Source organism: Staurois parvus, unplaced genomic scaffold (assembly GCF_062004578.1).
Source record: "Staurois parvus isolate SC_StPar_1 unplaced genomic scaffold, SC_StPar_1.0 ptg000006l, whole genome shotgun sequence".
Lineage (NCBI taxonomy): Eukaryota > Metazoa > Chordata > Amphibia > Anura > Ranidae > Staurois > Staurois parvus.
In genome coordinates this window covers 13,921,054-13,938,804 of record NW_028317802.1, presented here as the reverse complement: position 1 = coordinate 13,938,804, position 17,751 = coordinate 13,921,054, and the positions used below count along the sequence as shown (strand labels likewise).

Genomic DNA, 17,751 nt, shown 5'->3' with positions numbered 1-17,751 from the left:
TGAACGTCCTCCTGTCCAAGTTGCTGCTGCCAGGCTCGTAATCTGTCATGCGCCCCTGTACCGCCTCCTCATGCTGCTGCCAGGTCCAGAGTGTGTCATGGGCCCCCGTACCGACTCCTCATGCTGCTGCCAGGCCCGTAATCTGTCATGGGCCCCTGTACCGCCTCCCCATGCTGCTGCCAGGTCCAGAGTGTGTCATGGGTCCCTGTACGGCCTCCCATTGCTGCTGCCAGGCCCGTAATCTGCCATGGGCCCCTGTACCGACTCCTCATGCTGCTGCCAGGCCCGTAATCTGTCATGGGCCCCTGTACCGCCTCCTCATGCTGCTGCCAGGTCCAGAGTGTGTCATGGGTCCCTGTACGGCCTCCCATTGCTGCTGTCTCTATCGCCACACTCTGCCATGTGCCACTTTCAGGTCTCCTCACACTGCTGGTGGTTTCCATTTTTGTCATAGGGTGCTGTATGGCCTCCCATTGCTGCTGCCTCCACCGCCACACTGTGGCTCCACACTCTGGTTTTGGCCCCGTGACTGCCCAAATGAGTGAAGTGTGCGGTGATTCTAAGATCGACGGCACTCATCTGCATGTCATACTGACTGACAGTATTATTTCTCTTCCCCAGCAGACTCCAAGGGCATTTAAATTAAAGGTACAGTGTTCTGCACTAATATTAAGTCTCTCTGAAGCCTAGAAACACCCTTTTTTAAGTTAAATTCACAGCGAATTTATTCGACTCGAATCGAATATTGTCCACGAATTCGCCGAATCAGTCGAATCGAATTTTTCATTTCTTCGCTCATCTCTAATTATTTCCATGTGAAGGAAAACTTATCTTTTTCTCTGATATTATTATTTATTACAAGCACTTATAAAGCGCCATCAATTTACACAGCACTTTACATACATATATTGTATATTGTATATTCACATCAGTCCCTAACCCTCAAGGGGCATACAATCTAAGGTGTATTTTCCTACCTGCCTCATAGCCACTAAACCTTCTTCTCATTGTCACCCTATAAACTTCACCTACTGGTCATGTTCTCCTAAGACAAGAAGTTCTGTATTTTCCGGATGTAGATCTCAAGTTTCTTTCTTTTAGTTTGCCTAATTTGAATACTCAAGATATGTGACATCATCAGATATACAACAGATAACCTCAGAACTTTATTTTTTTCATTCTCTGTTGACTGCTACATATTTTTTGTTTTTATTTGTTTTACATTGTAAATGTCAATTGAGAATTCATGGTAATATAAACCTATGGTGGTACATTTAATGAAATTCAACAAAAACATTGAGACAGAAACAGAAAAGTTTTCACATTATTGCCAATACTTATTCAATAAAAAGAGTTTAGTTGTAAACTTTTGCTGTACCCAAAATTAAATTAAATATTTTTGCTGGATTTGGATTTTCATATATCCTTATACTGATCATATAACTGCCAAAGACTGCTCAGTTGCTGTTTTCTTTAATAATGCTTATTTTCTTCCATGCATTTTGTTATTTATTGTGTAGAACCTGAAAAGAAGTATTTGCCACTGGGAGCCGACATAACTCTTGCATGTCATTCCTCAATGCCTGGAAAACCCTCTTTCTCTGGATCTTTTGAAAGAAGGAAAAACATGAATGAATTTTTCTTTATGGATACAGTATACATTCAAATATTTGACTTTTCAGAGAATAATAGGGGGATATATCGATGTGTCTCTGACAACAATATTATTTCTGTAACATCCCTTGAGTTAAATAAAAGTAAGTATCTAGCATAATTTGTTTCAAATACACCTTTTCTAAAAATTGCCCTTTGCCCATGGCTGATATTTCCTGTATTCATAAAAAGATTAAAAGAGGAACTCATTAGCAAATATTTTTTTTATAATGGATAGAAAAAATATTATTAAACACTAAAAAGCCACAATCCATATAGGCTGTAGAAATACAATATGTACATATTTAAAAAGACATATCTGTCTTTAAAATTCCCACATTTTTTTATATGCAGAGGAAGAAGGAATGTGATTTTGCATCCAATAAGGTAGAATTATACTAGTTTCAAGTTGTTCTTTGCAAACAGGAGTATATGGCTTTAATTTATTATAGAATATTCAGTAGAGTTAGTTTATGCAATCTGAGATACTTCCAGTTTTCTTAGCGTCCCAAAATTGGGAGCTAGTGACTTCAATTACTTAACTCTTACTTTTGAAAGTGCTAGTTTCTTGGTAGTTGTGCTGAGCCACTAGCTTTAAAGCTGAAGTTTTTAAGGCTTATATTGTGACTTCCCCAGTCATTCCTCCTCTCCTCATCAACATTTTTAAATAAAACAGTTCACTTTTCTTTAGATACCTGAATCTTATTTTAAACCCATAATTTTAGACCCACTGTTATCTTCACTGAGTCTCTGTGCTATCCAGTGCAGGCAGATCATGGCTGGTGGGAGGTGGTAGAAGGAAGCTTATGCAGGACCCTGCTCAGTACACCTTTTAAGAGCCCTCAACACTGATGTAAGCAATGGGCTGGATCTTGAGAGTAGTTGATGGGCGGATGTCAGTCTGTAGGACTAGGTGTTTTAGGTAGACTGCATTTGCCAGCAGACTGCTCTAAATAATAACCACATGCGATGCAAAGCTTCCAGGACTGAAAGGACTGAAATACAATGGAGGGGCAGGCCAAGGACAGCAAGGCTGGAGAGGAAGGCTTTTGAAGATGCTGTATGTCTTCCAGCCAAGAAATGAGGTGGGCTGTATCTTATTTGCTGCAGCTTCTAAAGCACAAGCTTGTAAGAAGTGGGTAATATTAGGCTGCAGATAGATGGATGGGTGTGACTCATAATACACTACATAGGTCCTGAATATAAGGTATGCAGTGTAATCCTGGTTGAGTTGGGAGTGGTGGCAGTCATGGGGAGAGTGGTGGTGAAAAGCAGACCCCTCTATGGAACGTGTTACTCCCATGTTACTTGCACCACAAGTGTTTGCCTAGACTGTTGGAGTCCTGACCTGAAACCATGTAGAATTGCAAGGCCTTGCAATGTACGTACTCCTGGCCTCTTATGGGTCAATGCTGCTATGGGTATGGAGGATGGTGTACTAGAAGGTATCTAGCTCACCATCTCTAAACATGTTTAGCAGACAGGTTAGGTCTATGAGGTTGTTTTTAGTTGATTACTAATTTGTCCCTTACTACTGCTTAATTTTCCCCAGATCTTCCAGTAATTTGTGCCGGCCATCTTTTTCCTCCATTCAAGTTCATCCTTATTAACAGCAATCATCCTTAGTCAGTATTCACTACTGCTCATGTCACTCTGCCTATACTAGATGATAGCAATTCAACCTAACCAGTTCTGTATTGAATGGACAAAAACCTTATATCTGTGAACATGCATGCATGACTGAAGGTACATATTTGTGGACCTGCCAACTGTTTGATAAGCCTGAGGGTTGAATGTTATTATGTCTGCATGTTCAAACAACTTCTAATGGCTGTGGCCAGCTTTAGACCCCTCCTCATAGAGCAGACACCTCTTTCTGCTTGTACTCCCTCCCTCCCTCCCACTTCTTAACTCATGGACCCCTAAGGCCAGATTTACACTGTGTTGTGATATTGCCAAAAAACAGGGGTGTTCTGGTATGCTAAGAGGCTCCACGTTACTAACTGATGGTTCTGTGCTGCTTTTTCCGCTTCCTAATCCTTATACTATTATGTATTGGTTAGTGAGGTTTCTCTCCACAATTAGGGTACAATAAAAAATAATAAAACACAGGAAGTGGAAGGGGGAAACCAGAAACTGCATCCAGAGAATTAGTTACTCTTAGCATGTGAGCCTATTTTTAGGGTTTCAGGACTACTCTATCGGGAACACTGTGCAGGCACAGAAGAAGCTTGCTTTTTGAAGTATGTTTTAAATAATAAAACAATCTTGCAGAAATATTCAAGATTTGCATAAGCCATCAGTGGCTTACAGCTCTTGATCTACAAATCATGTTTACTGATGGTAACAAATGGTATAGGCTTGTACCATGTTTACTATAAGCTAAAACTTTTCCAAAGTTGGTAAGTGTACAGAAGAACTTGAAATTAAATGTGAGAAGTACTGTATCTTTTATAAATAGCACAAAAAATGGGAAGTCATAAAAAACGTTTTCACTTCTCACATTTATTATTAGAACTTGTGTTTGAATTGTTGTTGCTTACTTGATTACAGGGTCTACAGGTGAAGAACTGGTGAAGTTTCGATTGGTTGGGAATGAATTGCTGATGTACTGTAAAAGACTCACCAAAGCCAGTAGTTTCCAATGGAAGTGGATCTCTTCTGACTTACAAAGTACAGCAACAATTAAAATAATCGAAAATAACAAAATAATAAGTGTGCAGAACTTTCAAAGCCGTCTGGAATTTTTCATGGGCTCAGCAATAAAACTGTTACCTGTGGCATTTGAAGATGCTGGGAAATATGAATGCCATTTTTCTGACCATATAGGGAAGACTATACATCTCATTACCATCAAAGGTGTGTTGAAAAACTATAATGATTATTTAAAAAACAGAAAAAATAGGAAATTAATGTTAGCAATGGCAATTAAATACATTCGCAGATTTAATTTGCACTTAATAAAATTAAAAAGAAACCATTTGCTTGGTTTCCATGGACAATGTACTGTAGATATATCATTTTTCTATTTGTCCCAGATGTGCCCCATTAGGCTCAATTTACAAAGTTTTTTTATTATGTTTTGATTAATTACATCTTAAAATACCCGACAACATTTTAATACATAATCATCTACAGTTTGTTACAAATTTTCCATAACCATAACTCAACCCCCCCCCCCCCCATCTATGACCTCCCTTTTTGTAAGTTCTTCTTATTCCTCCTTCACACCTTAATTTCTCCTCCAAACCTCTTACCACTATCTCTCTCCCTCTACTCGTTCCCATTTTCTCTCTATTCTTCTACACCAGGGGTCACTAAATGGTGGACCGTGGTCTGAGAACGGCCCCAGAAGCGCTCCCTTCTGGACCACCAGCCTGCAGTGACAGATCTGCTGCTGAGCAGGGCATTTGACACGGCAACACGGCATTGCGTGTGCATCCCGCCCCTTGCAGCTCACTGTCTCTCTGGCTCCCACTCCCTGCCCAACATAGAATGTGCACATCAGAGTGGCCCTTAACATAAAATGTACCCATCAGAGTGCCCCTTAATATAAATGTGCCTGTCAGAGTGCTACTTAACATAACATGTGCCCAACAGCATGTCCCTTATTTTATGTTAAGGGGCACTCTGACGGGCACATTTTATTTTAAGGGGCACTCTGATGGGCATACATTATGTTAAGGGGGCACAAATGGGCACATACTGTGGAAAGGGGCACTCTGACGGGCACATGTGATGGAAAGGGGTAGTCTAACTGGCATATGTGATGGAAAGGGGCACTCTGATTGGGGAATAGGATGTAAAGGGGCACTCTGATGGGGAAATATGATGGAAAGGGGTACTTTAAGCGTAAAGGGGCACGCTGACGGGAATACCTGATGTAAGGTAGCACAGTGATGGGGATACCTGATGTAAAGGGGAACCCTGATGGGGACAACTGATATAAAAGAGCACTCTGATGGGCACACCTGATGTGATGGCATTACATGATGTAATGTTGTACTCTGATGGCAACACCTAATGTAAGAAGGCACACTGATGGGCACACCCTATTCGGACCTCGGTCAGAAGAAAATTTTAGTGACCGGATTGAATTTTAATTCAATAGCCTTGTTCTATACCATCAAATCTGCAAACCTTTGTGTAGATTTAAATTCACACCATCTTTCCCAGATTTTTATGAATTTACCCATTTTATCTTCTCCACTGTAATATAATTCTTCCTTTTTACATATTCTACCCTCTTTATCCAATCTTTTAGTTTAGGGGTCTCCTGGGCCTTTCAGAACTTAGGGATCAACCCTTTTACAGCATTAATTAAATGAGGTGTCATTGTATTCTTATACTGTTTTACTGTTAGGTCAGTGTTCTGGAATAAGCACACCCATGGATCTTTGGACATACCCTCTCCTACAATCTCTATTATTTGTTGACCTACTATCTGCCAAAATTCTTGTATAGTGGGATAGTCCCACCCTACATGTACCACTGTGCCCTCCTTCCAACACCCCCTCCAGCAAAACAGTGAATTCTCTGAATGTAAGTTATGAGCTCTACTGGGTGTAACATACCATCTTGCTATAAATGTATAATTCATCTCCACTGTGTTCATATCGACAACCCCCATGTGCAATCCTAAATATTTTCTTTTTCTGCTGCTCACGCAACTGTGTTTTCAACTCTTTTTCCCATTTACCCATTGTGAGAGTATGAACGGCAAAGTGATGGATGGACGATATGTGTCATATGAGGTCATACTGTGAGGTGTAAGGTGGAGTCCACTCCGGGTTTTTGGGGCCACAATGGCAGAGGTGGTTCCGGACCGGAGTTTGTGCTCCACTGATGACCACCAACAGGTGGTATAAAGGAGGCAGGGCTGGAGCAAGGAGTTGCTCGTGGCCTGGGACTCAGAGAGGTATTCTGAGAGAGCTGTCTGTGTGTACTATACCTACAAGAAAAGGTTTGTTTTTGTTTTGTTTTGGGTAACAGGGAGAAGTCCTTCACCTCTGAGAGAGGAAATGTCTCCTGTTTAGTTAGTGCCTGGATGGCAAGGGTTTATTTTGATGTTTTGTTTATTTTGATATTTTTGCAAACCTTTTAAATAAAACTGACAACCAGTCAGATTTTGACGAAAGCCTGCTGTGCGGTCTACCTTTTTCCCAGGGAAGGAGATCCCCCACCTGAGCTAACCCCACACCATATACAGTGAAACAACCAGTTCAGCAATTATAGAAAGTGTCTTATAAATGCGTGAAGTGCAATGTTTTTGTGTTCACTTTAAGTTCAATAATTGCTCTAATGGATACAAATTTTCGACCTCTCTGTGGCTGTGGAAGTGATACAGCAAAATATCTCAGTTGATAATACCGACATTCATCCATAATCTGAAACAAATCCCTTTTCTGGTTCAACTCTTGTAAAATGTTTAACAGCCTCCTGCCCACCATTTTAGGTTTTGACAGGCACAAGGCAGTTCTCTCGTTCTGGGAGGACATCATATGACGTCCTTCAATTCCAACCGCACATGCACGGCTTCGGGAGCGCGCAACGATCGGTGGTGCGCTGTGTCCCTCGATCACAACGGATCAATGGAAAGAGCCAAAGATGTCGGCTTGGTCATGTGATCAGCTGTGTCCAATCACAGCTGATCACATGTAAATAGGGAAATGCCGTTTATCGGCATTTCTCTCCTCACGAGCTGTCACGCTGACAGCTCGAGAGGAGAGAAGAGCCGGTAATCGCCATTCCTCAGAGGGGACATGTGCAATGATCATCAGGGCACTGATGATCAGTGTGCCCTGATGATCTGTGTAGCCCCAGCAGTGCCAGCTGTCAGTGTCCATCAGTGCCAGCTGTCAGTACTCATCAATGCCACCTGCCAGTGCCCATCAGTGCCACATATCAGTGCCTACCAGTGCACATCAATGCCACTTATCAGTGCACATCTGAGCTGCCAGTCAGTGCTACATATCAGTGCTGCCAGTCAGTGCCGCCTATCAGTGCCATTTGAGTGCTGCCTTTCAGTGCCCATCAGTGATGACAGTGATCAGTGATGTCAATGCCCATCAGTGCCTCCTCATCAGTGCCACCTATCAGTGTCCATCAGTGCAGCCTATCAGTGCCCATCACTGCAGCCTCATTAGCGCACATCAGTGAAGGAAAAAAATCACTTATTTACAAAATTTTATAACAAAAACTAAAACTTTTTTTTTCAAAATGTTCAGTGGTTTTTTGTTTTAGCAAAAAATAAACCGCAGAGGTGATAAAATACCACCAAAAGAAATTTCTATCTGTCTCAAAAAATTATAAAAATGTCATGGGTACAGTGTTGCATGACCGCACAATTGTCATTCAAAGTGTGACAGCGCTGAAAGCTGAAAATTGGCCTGGGCAGGAAGGGGGTGTAAGTGCCCTGTAGGCAAGTGGTTAACTCTCCCTTTTTCATATCTTTTGATTGTTCATTCCTATCTTTAATTCAAGTTCCTGCTATAGTGCTCATCCCGTGTGGGAAATAATTTGTTCCCAACAATGGTATTAATGGTGAATTATACTCCCATCCATTTTGTTTGTGAACTAAATCCCATACGCTAAATACATTCTTTGTTAGAGTACTAGTGTTTTCAGAAAACATACCATACTGAGTGGAACCGAAATAACTCTAATTGTGCTTCACTCAGTGTTAGTTCAATCCCTACCAAACATTTCCCTTGTGGATTATACACCCATTCCATTATTCATGATATAATTACTACACAGTAGTATCTTTTAATCTCCGGCATATTTAGTCCCCATTTATTTTATCCTTACACAGGACCTCATATTTCACCCTTGTTTTTTTATTTGCCCATATACAGTATATCTCTTTATCATTCCTTTTAATACCCTAAAATACACTTGCAGCAAGTAAATTGGAAGCATTTGAAATGTGTACAAGATTTTAGGAAGTATCCCCATCTTAACCATATTAATTCCTCCTAGCCAGGAACATGATCCTTTTTGACATTTTCCTCAATTCCTCTTTTATTTCATTCAATAGTGGTATGTAGTTCGCTTGGTATATACTCTTGAGTGATAGGGTTAACTTTACTACTATGTACTTTAATTCTTTATCTTGCCACTTAAAAGGTAATACTTTCAGTATATTAACCTCCCTGGCGGTCTGATTATGTCAGTATTTTTGAATGTCAAAGCGGTACATTGTTTTGCATGGAAATTTGTTGTTTTATATTGTAGGCTTAGGAATAACTCATTTTAAATCTGTCCAAACAAGAATCTAGTAAACATCCCAGGTATGATAACGTTTGAAACATGAAATCATAAATTATAATATAATAAATAATTATAAAAAAAATATTATAATACATTTAATTCAATAATGTAATCAAACCAAAAATATTGACATTTGTCCAAACAAAGGTGTAATATTACTAGATACTACATATTGGTTTAGTAAACCTCCCGGGTATGAAAAATTGAAACATGGGACTGCACAATGTCCGATGTCACAATCAGGATAATGGAACCTGGTTTCTAATTTTCCTTCTACTGTCATCTTGCTTCGAGCAACAAACCATGCACATCCTAGTAGGAGCTGACTTCCTCTCGGTTGGTGGGATATAGTCCACGAAGTGTTGACCAGTCAGGCGTTCCCGGGTTGACAACGCCAACAGCACGACAACCTCTATTCACAGCCATTGATGGTGTTTGTTGTTGGTGGTTCACAAAGATACTTTCGGCAATTTTCCAAATGAAGTCCGAATAAATCACAGGCTTGTCATTCTTCTTTTTTTTAGCAGAATGTAGGCATTCCACAAGCATTGATCAAGAAGATTCCTGAAGATCTTCTTGTAGTACTTCTTTTGCTGTTTCCTCATTGCTGGGTAGAATGTCATTGCTTAGTCTGTCGACACCTCTCACCTATCACTACTTGTGGCTTCATGATTTCTTTCCCACCTTTTGTGCTTACCATAACAGTGGAGGTATTATGAAACTTACTCATTAGGCACACATCTTTCTTGTCACGCCATAATTTTGCCTTTCTGCCAGGCAACTATTTCTCCAGTCTTCAGCTTCTTATTGCCAAACATTGGCGGCATGTCGCGCCGGTTAGCCCTAATGGTTCCATAGGCATCGGTTTTGTTTTGCAGAAGAAACTCATAAAGTTCAGGAGATGTATAAAAGTTGTAGGTTGTTACACAATAGCCCTGATTTAGCAATGGCTCAATTAGTGAAAGAAAGATGTTGCCATTCCATAGTTGCTGTATTTTGTTTTGAATATTCTTCCTTTTCCAATGTATATCACTTAATTCCGAATGTAGCCAGTTGACGGTTCGCATAGCATGTAGCATTTTACACCAAATTGTGCTCTCTTTGATGCAATGTATTGTACCCAGCTGAGCCTTCCCTTGTAGGCCATTAGACTTTCATCTATGCTGATATCTCTTTCTGGAACATAGCTCAGATGAAAATTCTTTAGAATCATAGAGATACTTCCCAAATTTTCTTTAGTTTTGATGCAGGATGAGTAGTTTTGTCAAATTCTTCGTTGTTTTCTAAGTGTAAAAATGTCATGATCAGGGAAAATCTGTACTCTGATATGACGGTACCAAAGAATGGAGTGGCAAGTAATTTATTAGTTGTCCAATACTACTTCTGCAGGGGTTTCCCCACCACTCCCTGAAGAATTATTAGGCCCAGAAATTTCCAAATGTCATCTTTGGTCACTGGTTAACACTTTCTGCTTCTTGGAAACTTCCAATGCAGAGAAGCCAATTGTTGCTCTTGGTACCGGTTTGTCTCAGTAACAATTTTTTCAATAACCTCATTGGTCAGAAATAATTGTAAGTATGCCAAGGGGTTGTCATGTTCGATGTCTACTTTCATACCAGCTGCTCCAATAAATGGGAATCTTGAGAGCGCTGCCTTATCCATACCACAGTCAACAGCGCACCAAGTTTGCACATCAATTAGCTCAGTCGCAGAATAGTCGCTGTCCTCACTTTAAGTGTCTGATGCCGAATTTCCCCATGAATCACTATCGCTCAATTCTACAAGTGCTTCTAATTCACTTTTGCTGTCTTCTAGCTGATCCAAAACTGCTTTTGGCCTACAGGGACACATTTTGGATGCCATGGACGTTTTCAAGTTTCCAGGCAGAAAGACTGGTAAAACTGCAGGCAGGGAACTGGACAAAGCACTAGGGACAAAACTGAGGTGGAATGTATTGATACAGTAATGTAATACTAATAGATTACAATGTATTGAGTGTACATCACATAACTTTTTTGAATTTCCCGCTGACTCCACCCCCCGTACATCCCACAGAGAATGAAACCCGGAAGACAGATGCTGGCATTGGCTGGAGGACATGGCCGGGGATGCAGCGGGAGGACATCGCGGGATTGCAGGACAAGGTAAGGCTTGAGGGATCGCAGGAGCAACGCTGCAGTGTAATCCCAAGTGTGGCTCGGGGTTACCGCTTTTGGTACTGAAAGTTAACCCCGAGCCACACTTTGGATTACAGCCAGGGAGGTTAATATCTAAAATCTCAGATTTTAAAAGATTCATTTTAAAAGTTTGATAGCTCTCAATAATATTTTAATGTTCGCATTAGGTTTGGCAAAGCAAAATTACTCTGGGATTTACAACATAAAATAACATATCGTCTGCATACGATGCCACTTTATGTTCTACTTCTCTTATCCAATTCCCCTTTTTCGTATAGTTGCTAACAAGGGCTCCAAGGATAAAGCAAACAAAAGAGGTGAGAGTGGGCATCCCTGGCTAGTTCCATTATACATTTCGAAAAGGCTCCGACAATGCACCATTGATCTTTACCACTGCTGAAAGGTGACTATATAAAGATTTTATCCACTGAAGCATTTGTGGTCCTAATCTTATCACCTCTAAACTGCTCATCATAAATCCTCAATCTACCCTGTCGACAGCTTTTTCAGCAGATATTGACAGGAATAGAACTGGGGACTTCTCTATCTTATTTTTTTGTAGGAGTAATGATCTCAGACCTTGTCTCTACCTTCGCTTCCTGGTATAAATCCCACCTAATGTACAGGTGAAACTCGAAAAATTAGAATATCGTGCAAAAGTTCATTTATTTCAGTAATGCAACTTATGGGGATGCTGACTTCATTTTCCAGCAGGACTTGGCACCTGCCCACACTGCCAAAAGCACCAAAACCTGGTTCAATGACCGTGGGATTACTGTGCTTGATTGGCCAGCAAACTCGCTTGACCTGAACCCCATAGAATCTATGTGGCATTGCCAAGAGAAAGATGAGAGACATGAGACCAAACAATGCAGAAGAGCTGAAGGCCGCTATTGAAGCATCCTGGTATTCCATAACACCTCAGCAGTGCCACAGACTGATAGCTTCCATGCCATGCCGCATTGAGGCAGTAATTGCTGCAAAAGGGGCCCAAACCAAGTACTGAGTACATATGCATGCTTATACTTTTTAGAGGTCCGATATTGTTCTATGTACAATCCTTGTTTTATTGATTGCATGTAATATTCTAATTTTCTGAGATTGTGGATTTGGGGTTTTCATGAGCTGTAAGCCATAATCACAATTATGACAAATCACGGTTTGAACTATTTTGCTTTGCATGTAATGAGTCTATCTCATATATTTAGTTCCACCTTTTAAGTTGCATTACTGAAATAAATTAACTTTTGCACGGTTACTCTGATTTTTCGAGTTTCACCTGTAGGTGTATCAACTCCAGCATTAGATCCTTCATCTTCCTAGCAATAATTTTTGGATATAATTTCATATCTACATTTATTAGTGAAATTGGTCTGTAGCTGGCATATTTGGACAAATCTTTGTCTTCAGGCAAAATTGTAATATATGCCAGCAACGACTATTTCCTTTATTTGCACTCGTTCTCCCAATGCATTCATATAAATACCCATTTTCAGCATTAATTGTTCTCTAAATTTCCTATAACATTTCACTGTAAATCCGTCTGGCCACAGACTCTTTCCAGCTGCTGCAACTTGTATTTCCTCCTGTGAAATTGATCTTTCTAGAAATGTCAATCTTTCTTCCTCTAATCTCGGTAGTCCAGCCGCTTTTAAATATGTCTGGATTTTTATATTTCTATTTCCCTCCAGTTCTTTTTTTATTCTTGGGTTTAACTGCGTATAAGGAACTGTCATAATTTTGGAATACACTAGCAATTATTTTAGTTGGATAAACTAATTTTCATGTTTTCTAATTTCTCTCTGAAATTTACTGATTTCTTTTTCCTGACCTTCCTGGTCTATTCCCCCATTGATATCTTTCTCTCAACACCATCTTAACCACTTGCTTACCGGGCACTTATACCCCCTTCCTGCCCAGGCCAATTTTCAGCTTTCAGCACTGTTTCACTTTGAATGACAATTGCTCAGTCATGCAACACTGTACCTATATGACATTTTTATAATTTTTTTTTTCAAACAAATAGAATTTTTTTTTCTTTTCGTGGTATTTAATCACTGGGTATTTTATTTATTGCGCTATAAACACAAAAAAAGAAATTTGAAAAAATGTTTTTCTTTGTTTTTATTATAAAATGTTGTAAACAGGTAATTTTTTTTTCTCCTTTACTGATGTGCGTCAATGAGGCTGCACTGACAGGCAGCACTGATGGGGACTGATAGGTGGCACTGATGATGCACTGATATGCAACAATGATGGGCACTGATAGGTGGCACTGATGCGCACTAATAGGTGGCACTGATGGGTGGCACTGACTGATGGCACTTCTAGGCACTGATGGGTGGCACTGATGGGGGCACTGCTGGGCACTGGTGTGTGTCACTACTGGGAATGATGGGCACAGGTGGGTGGCACTGCTGCGGCACTGGTGGGTGGCACTGCTGGGCACTGATCATCAGGGCACTGATAATCAGTGCCCAGATGATCAGTGCCGATCCGTCCTCTGACAATTGCAGGTTATAAGCAGTACTTTCCTAACGCTGTGACAGCGTGAGGAAACTGCAGCCGATAACCGGCAACTGCATTTACCGGTAATCTGCTGTGTCATTGGACACAGCTGGTAACATGGTAAAAGGCCGCTGTGATTGGCCTTTTACGACACCACATCATCAGCTGTGTCCGTAGGACACAGCGATCACAGAGATCGCTGGGTGCACGCCGGGAGAACGTGTTCTGGGAGGAAGTCATATGACGCCCTCCCAGAACTGGACAACCACCCTGTAGCCATCATTCTTCTATAGCGTGGTTGGCAAGTGGATAAAGACCTTATTTGTATCTTGTTCCAATAAATTACTTAGTTCTTCTCTCTTTATGATAATCTTATCTTGTACTTCAATTTCTGTTCTCTTTTTATGTAATTTCTTCAATGCATATAATTCCTCTATTAGTATTTTTATCGTTTCCGACCTTTTTTTCTGTTTTTCCGCCCCTATGGCAATCAAGATACCCCTTATATATGTGCTTCCCATACTGTGGCCACTGAGAGTCCCTCCGTTTCATATGCCAACAAATATTGCTCTATTTTTTCCCATAATCTCGCTTACGTCTCCTGATCCTGGATGAGTGTCTCATTTAGTTTCCAAGCATATGTTTTATTCTTCACCCCTCCCACTTTCAACCTCATGACAGGTGCATGATCTGATAGTGATGTAACTTCAATATTGGATTTAATCATTGTCTCCAATTGTCTATGTTCTATCAATATATAATCAAATCTAGAATATGTTGCTTGTACAGGGGAATAAAACATATAGTCACTTATCCCTGCTTAATCCTCCACACATCCACCGGTTGACATTGATGCAGTTTCTTTTTGATAGATCTTAGACATTTACCTCTATCCCTCTGTACTTGGGATGATGAATCAAACTGAGGATCCATACAAACATTTAAATCCCAGGGGCAGACTAACCATTTGGAAACTCAGGCACTGCCCGAAGGCCTGGGGTCAGTAGGGGGCCCTATGAGATGCCCCTGATACCTTTTTCATAGGTTTTTTTGAGTTTGGGCAAGGACACAGGGGCCCTATTGCCCGGGGGCCCCATGAGTTGTCAGTCCGCTCCTGTTAAATCCCCTGCTACAATCAGTTTCCCTTTCTTAAAATCCATTAGCTCCATTAAGGTATTTTCTAAATAAGACATTGGGTTCTTATTTGAGCAGTATATATTTGTAAGTGTACATTCCTGTTCATACAATTTCCCCCTTAAGAACAAAAACCGACCTTCTGGGTCCACAAGCCTATCTTCTATAGTAAATCTTAAATTTTTTTTCCCTATAGCTACACCTTTGCCTTGTTTTATTAGGGAGTCATACCAAACTGGGTTATTTCTTGATTGTAACATAATTCTTGAATCTTGAGATAGATGTGTCTCTTGTAAAAAGACTACATCAATTGAGCATTGATAAATTTCTCTAATAATCTTGTGTCTTTTTACCGGCGTATTCAGTGCTTTTACATTATCAGTCATAAAGTTAACTACATTTCTATTTGCTATCCCATAATGTTTTATCTTTTTTCTATTTTCCTCTTTTTTTTTTTTTTTTTCCCCCTTTTCTCCTTCCATCGAATCCTCATAGAGATATTGATATAATAGATTTGAGACACCAGTGGACTCCAAGTTGGTCCATTCTTCTCTACTCTCCCACCCCAGATCCCCCCACCCTCTGCCCCCTCCCACCCCTTCCCCCTAAAAACCCTTAGCCTATTCCTAGCCCTTGGATACTCTGTGGTACAGATCCCACCACTGATCCCTCAGTTTGGGGTGGGACTCTGTCTATTCATGCCTTCCCCCACTATTAGAGGGGTGTAGGTTCTGGGACATGCTGCCTCATTAATATACCTTTTGCTCCATAATTCTGTCGCATGCGCAGAACTTATAAAAGGACGTACGGCAATGGCGGCTACCCTTTGACAATGTGCCATTGCACGAAATGCGTCAGAGTATTAGCTTGCCACACCGACGTCCTACTCCACTGTTGATCACTGCTGTGAGCCATGTGGTAAATCGGTAGCTATTTTGATGTTGTTCACTAGCTGCTTCTACTATCCTTATTTATGGTGAAACTGTTGCTACCCACCATTGTTCATGTTTTTGGCTTTGGACTGCTAATGCTGCTATTTGTGCACCACCATTTAAAAAAATTGCTACACTATATTAGCACTTTGTTTCCGGTGGCTTTTTTTCTGAGCCACTAAAGGTGGCGTGCATGCTGAAGTGTATCTACTACTTAGCTATAAAGACCACAAAGAGGTTCAATCCTTCCAGAGGGTCCATTTGAGAGGTCCAGAGGTCTTACCCAGGTTCCTGTGCCAGTGTAGTATCACGTATCCATTGAGGCCTAGATGACCATCTTCATTATATGCGCATTATTATTATTTTGGGTCTGGTGAGTGCAAGCACACCTCTTTTTTCTTCATATCACGGAAGTCACGAGCACATAATATCATTGACGCAAGTCTCTAGGAGCTTTGGCGCAACTTCATTGAAATATCTTGATGATTATATAGACTTTTTAATCATATGGAATTGATTGATTATATCTGTCACCATTTTATGATGTCACAATATACTCACCATTGTCTTCATATAAGACATCATAGTCATGCTTAATATTTATGTATTATTGCCATATCTTTTTTTATCGAGAGTTCTAATTTCACAAACATGTCTGCCATTTATCATTTTGTGGGCATTTGTAAAAAAAATCCTCCTTGCTCTTTCATATTTCTAGTATCCTCTTCACCCTCTACATTAGGGTTTTTTTTACCTTGATTTAATTCAGTTATCCCTAATGACAGTCTGGATTGATCTCCACTATTCTTGTTTGTCACTTGCTCCCCTTTGTTTCTTCAGGGTTTGACCCCCTGGACTCTTCTCCTGTGGAGGCACATTTTTTTTATTGTGCTTATGCTTGTTTTTGGGGTGTTTACCCCACCTTTTACCGATCTGCTCTTAATCTCTCCTTTGTCTCTTATTTGACAGTTTGAGGTCTGCTATTACCTCTCTGTTTAGATGTGGAAAAGATTATATAAGTGCGGAAGGGATTTTATCCTCTTCTCCTCAAAATAAACACCTTGGGAAGCAAATTTATATGCTGGTTTCTGGTTTCCTCCTTTTCTCCTTTCAATCAAACCATTTGCCTCCTAATGTCCTTTCCATTTCACAAAATTAGACACTTTTTTCTCCTTTTTATTCCTTTTTAAAGCCCACTGGGTGACCCCCTGTTTTTCTCCCCCACCGTATAATTCCTTTTGAGAGCCGTCTCCACCTGTTGCATTGCTTCACTACATCACAAACACACAATAACAGTTTGCTATTTGTCCTGGGCACTCACCGCTCCCCATTGTTGATATTCCAGCTGCTCTCTTCAGTCCATATGGATTCACAAAGTTTTAACCAAGGTAAGGATCTTTATTTTAGCCACGTGACTTTAATTCTCAAATCTCATTGGATTCAGCTGACAATAACTGACACTTTTTTGAAAATAAGGATCCATATCCTGATGAGCTCACTTTGTCAATTGAACCTGTTTCCTGTTATTAATATTGTATTGTGCCTCACTTTTATGTTCCAGCTTGCTAAACTTTCTAGCAGGCTTTGCCAGAAACACCACTGCTCCACAGCTTCCCAGCCCCTGCAAGTATTCCACACTTACAAGTGTGTAGAATACCTACTGTACACTGTGGTTTCTCCTTCCAGTTCATACATCACTGCCAAATGTACAAGCCAGTGGGAAGAACCACAATGCATAGTGGGGCAAAGAGGTATTTGACCTGTTGCACATGGTAGTTAAAAATGCTGTTTTTTACTGATCTGAAATGAGATGTATTGTTGTCTATGGGACATTGCACACAGCTGAGTAAAGATCAGTAATACAGAATTAAGTACAGAGCAGTAAAACAAAAATAGAAAACTTTTTATTTACATGCAGTGATTTACTCTCATGTTTACTTGTTTATGCGAGTATAAATGAGTATATTCCAATACTGGCACTAAAGAAGAATTTCTATGTGCTTCCACACCTTTACTCGCCTATACTCAACATTACTCAGGTCTTTACACCCAGTTTTTGGCCCCTTGCACACGGG

General features: G+C 40.4%; 1 protein-coding gene across 1 annotated transcript in view; it reads left to right on the top strand.

Moving 5' to 3' along the window:
* LOC149474368 (uncharacterized) overlaps window positions 1-17,751 on the top strand; it is a 113,416-nt gene that overhangs the window by 77,499 nt on the left and 18,166 nt on the right. The window contains exons 2-3 of the mRNA XM_089667665.1: window positions 1,521-1,757; window positions 4,207-4,512. Coding sequence (XP_089523791.1) covers window positions 1,521-1,757; window positions 4,207-4,512 — 543 coding nt within the window. The remainder of the gene's footprint in view (window positions 1-1,520; window positions 1,758-4,206; window positions 4,513-17,751) is intronic.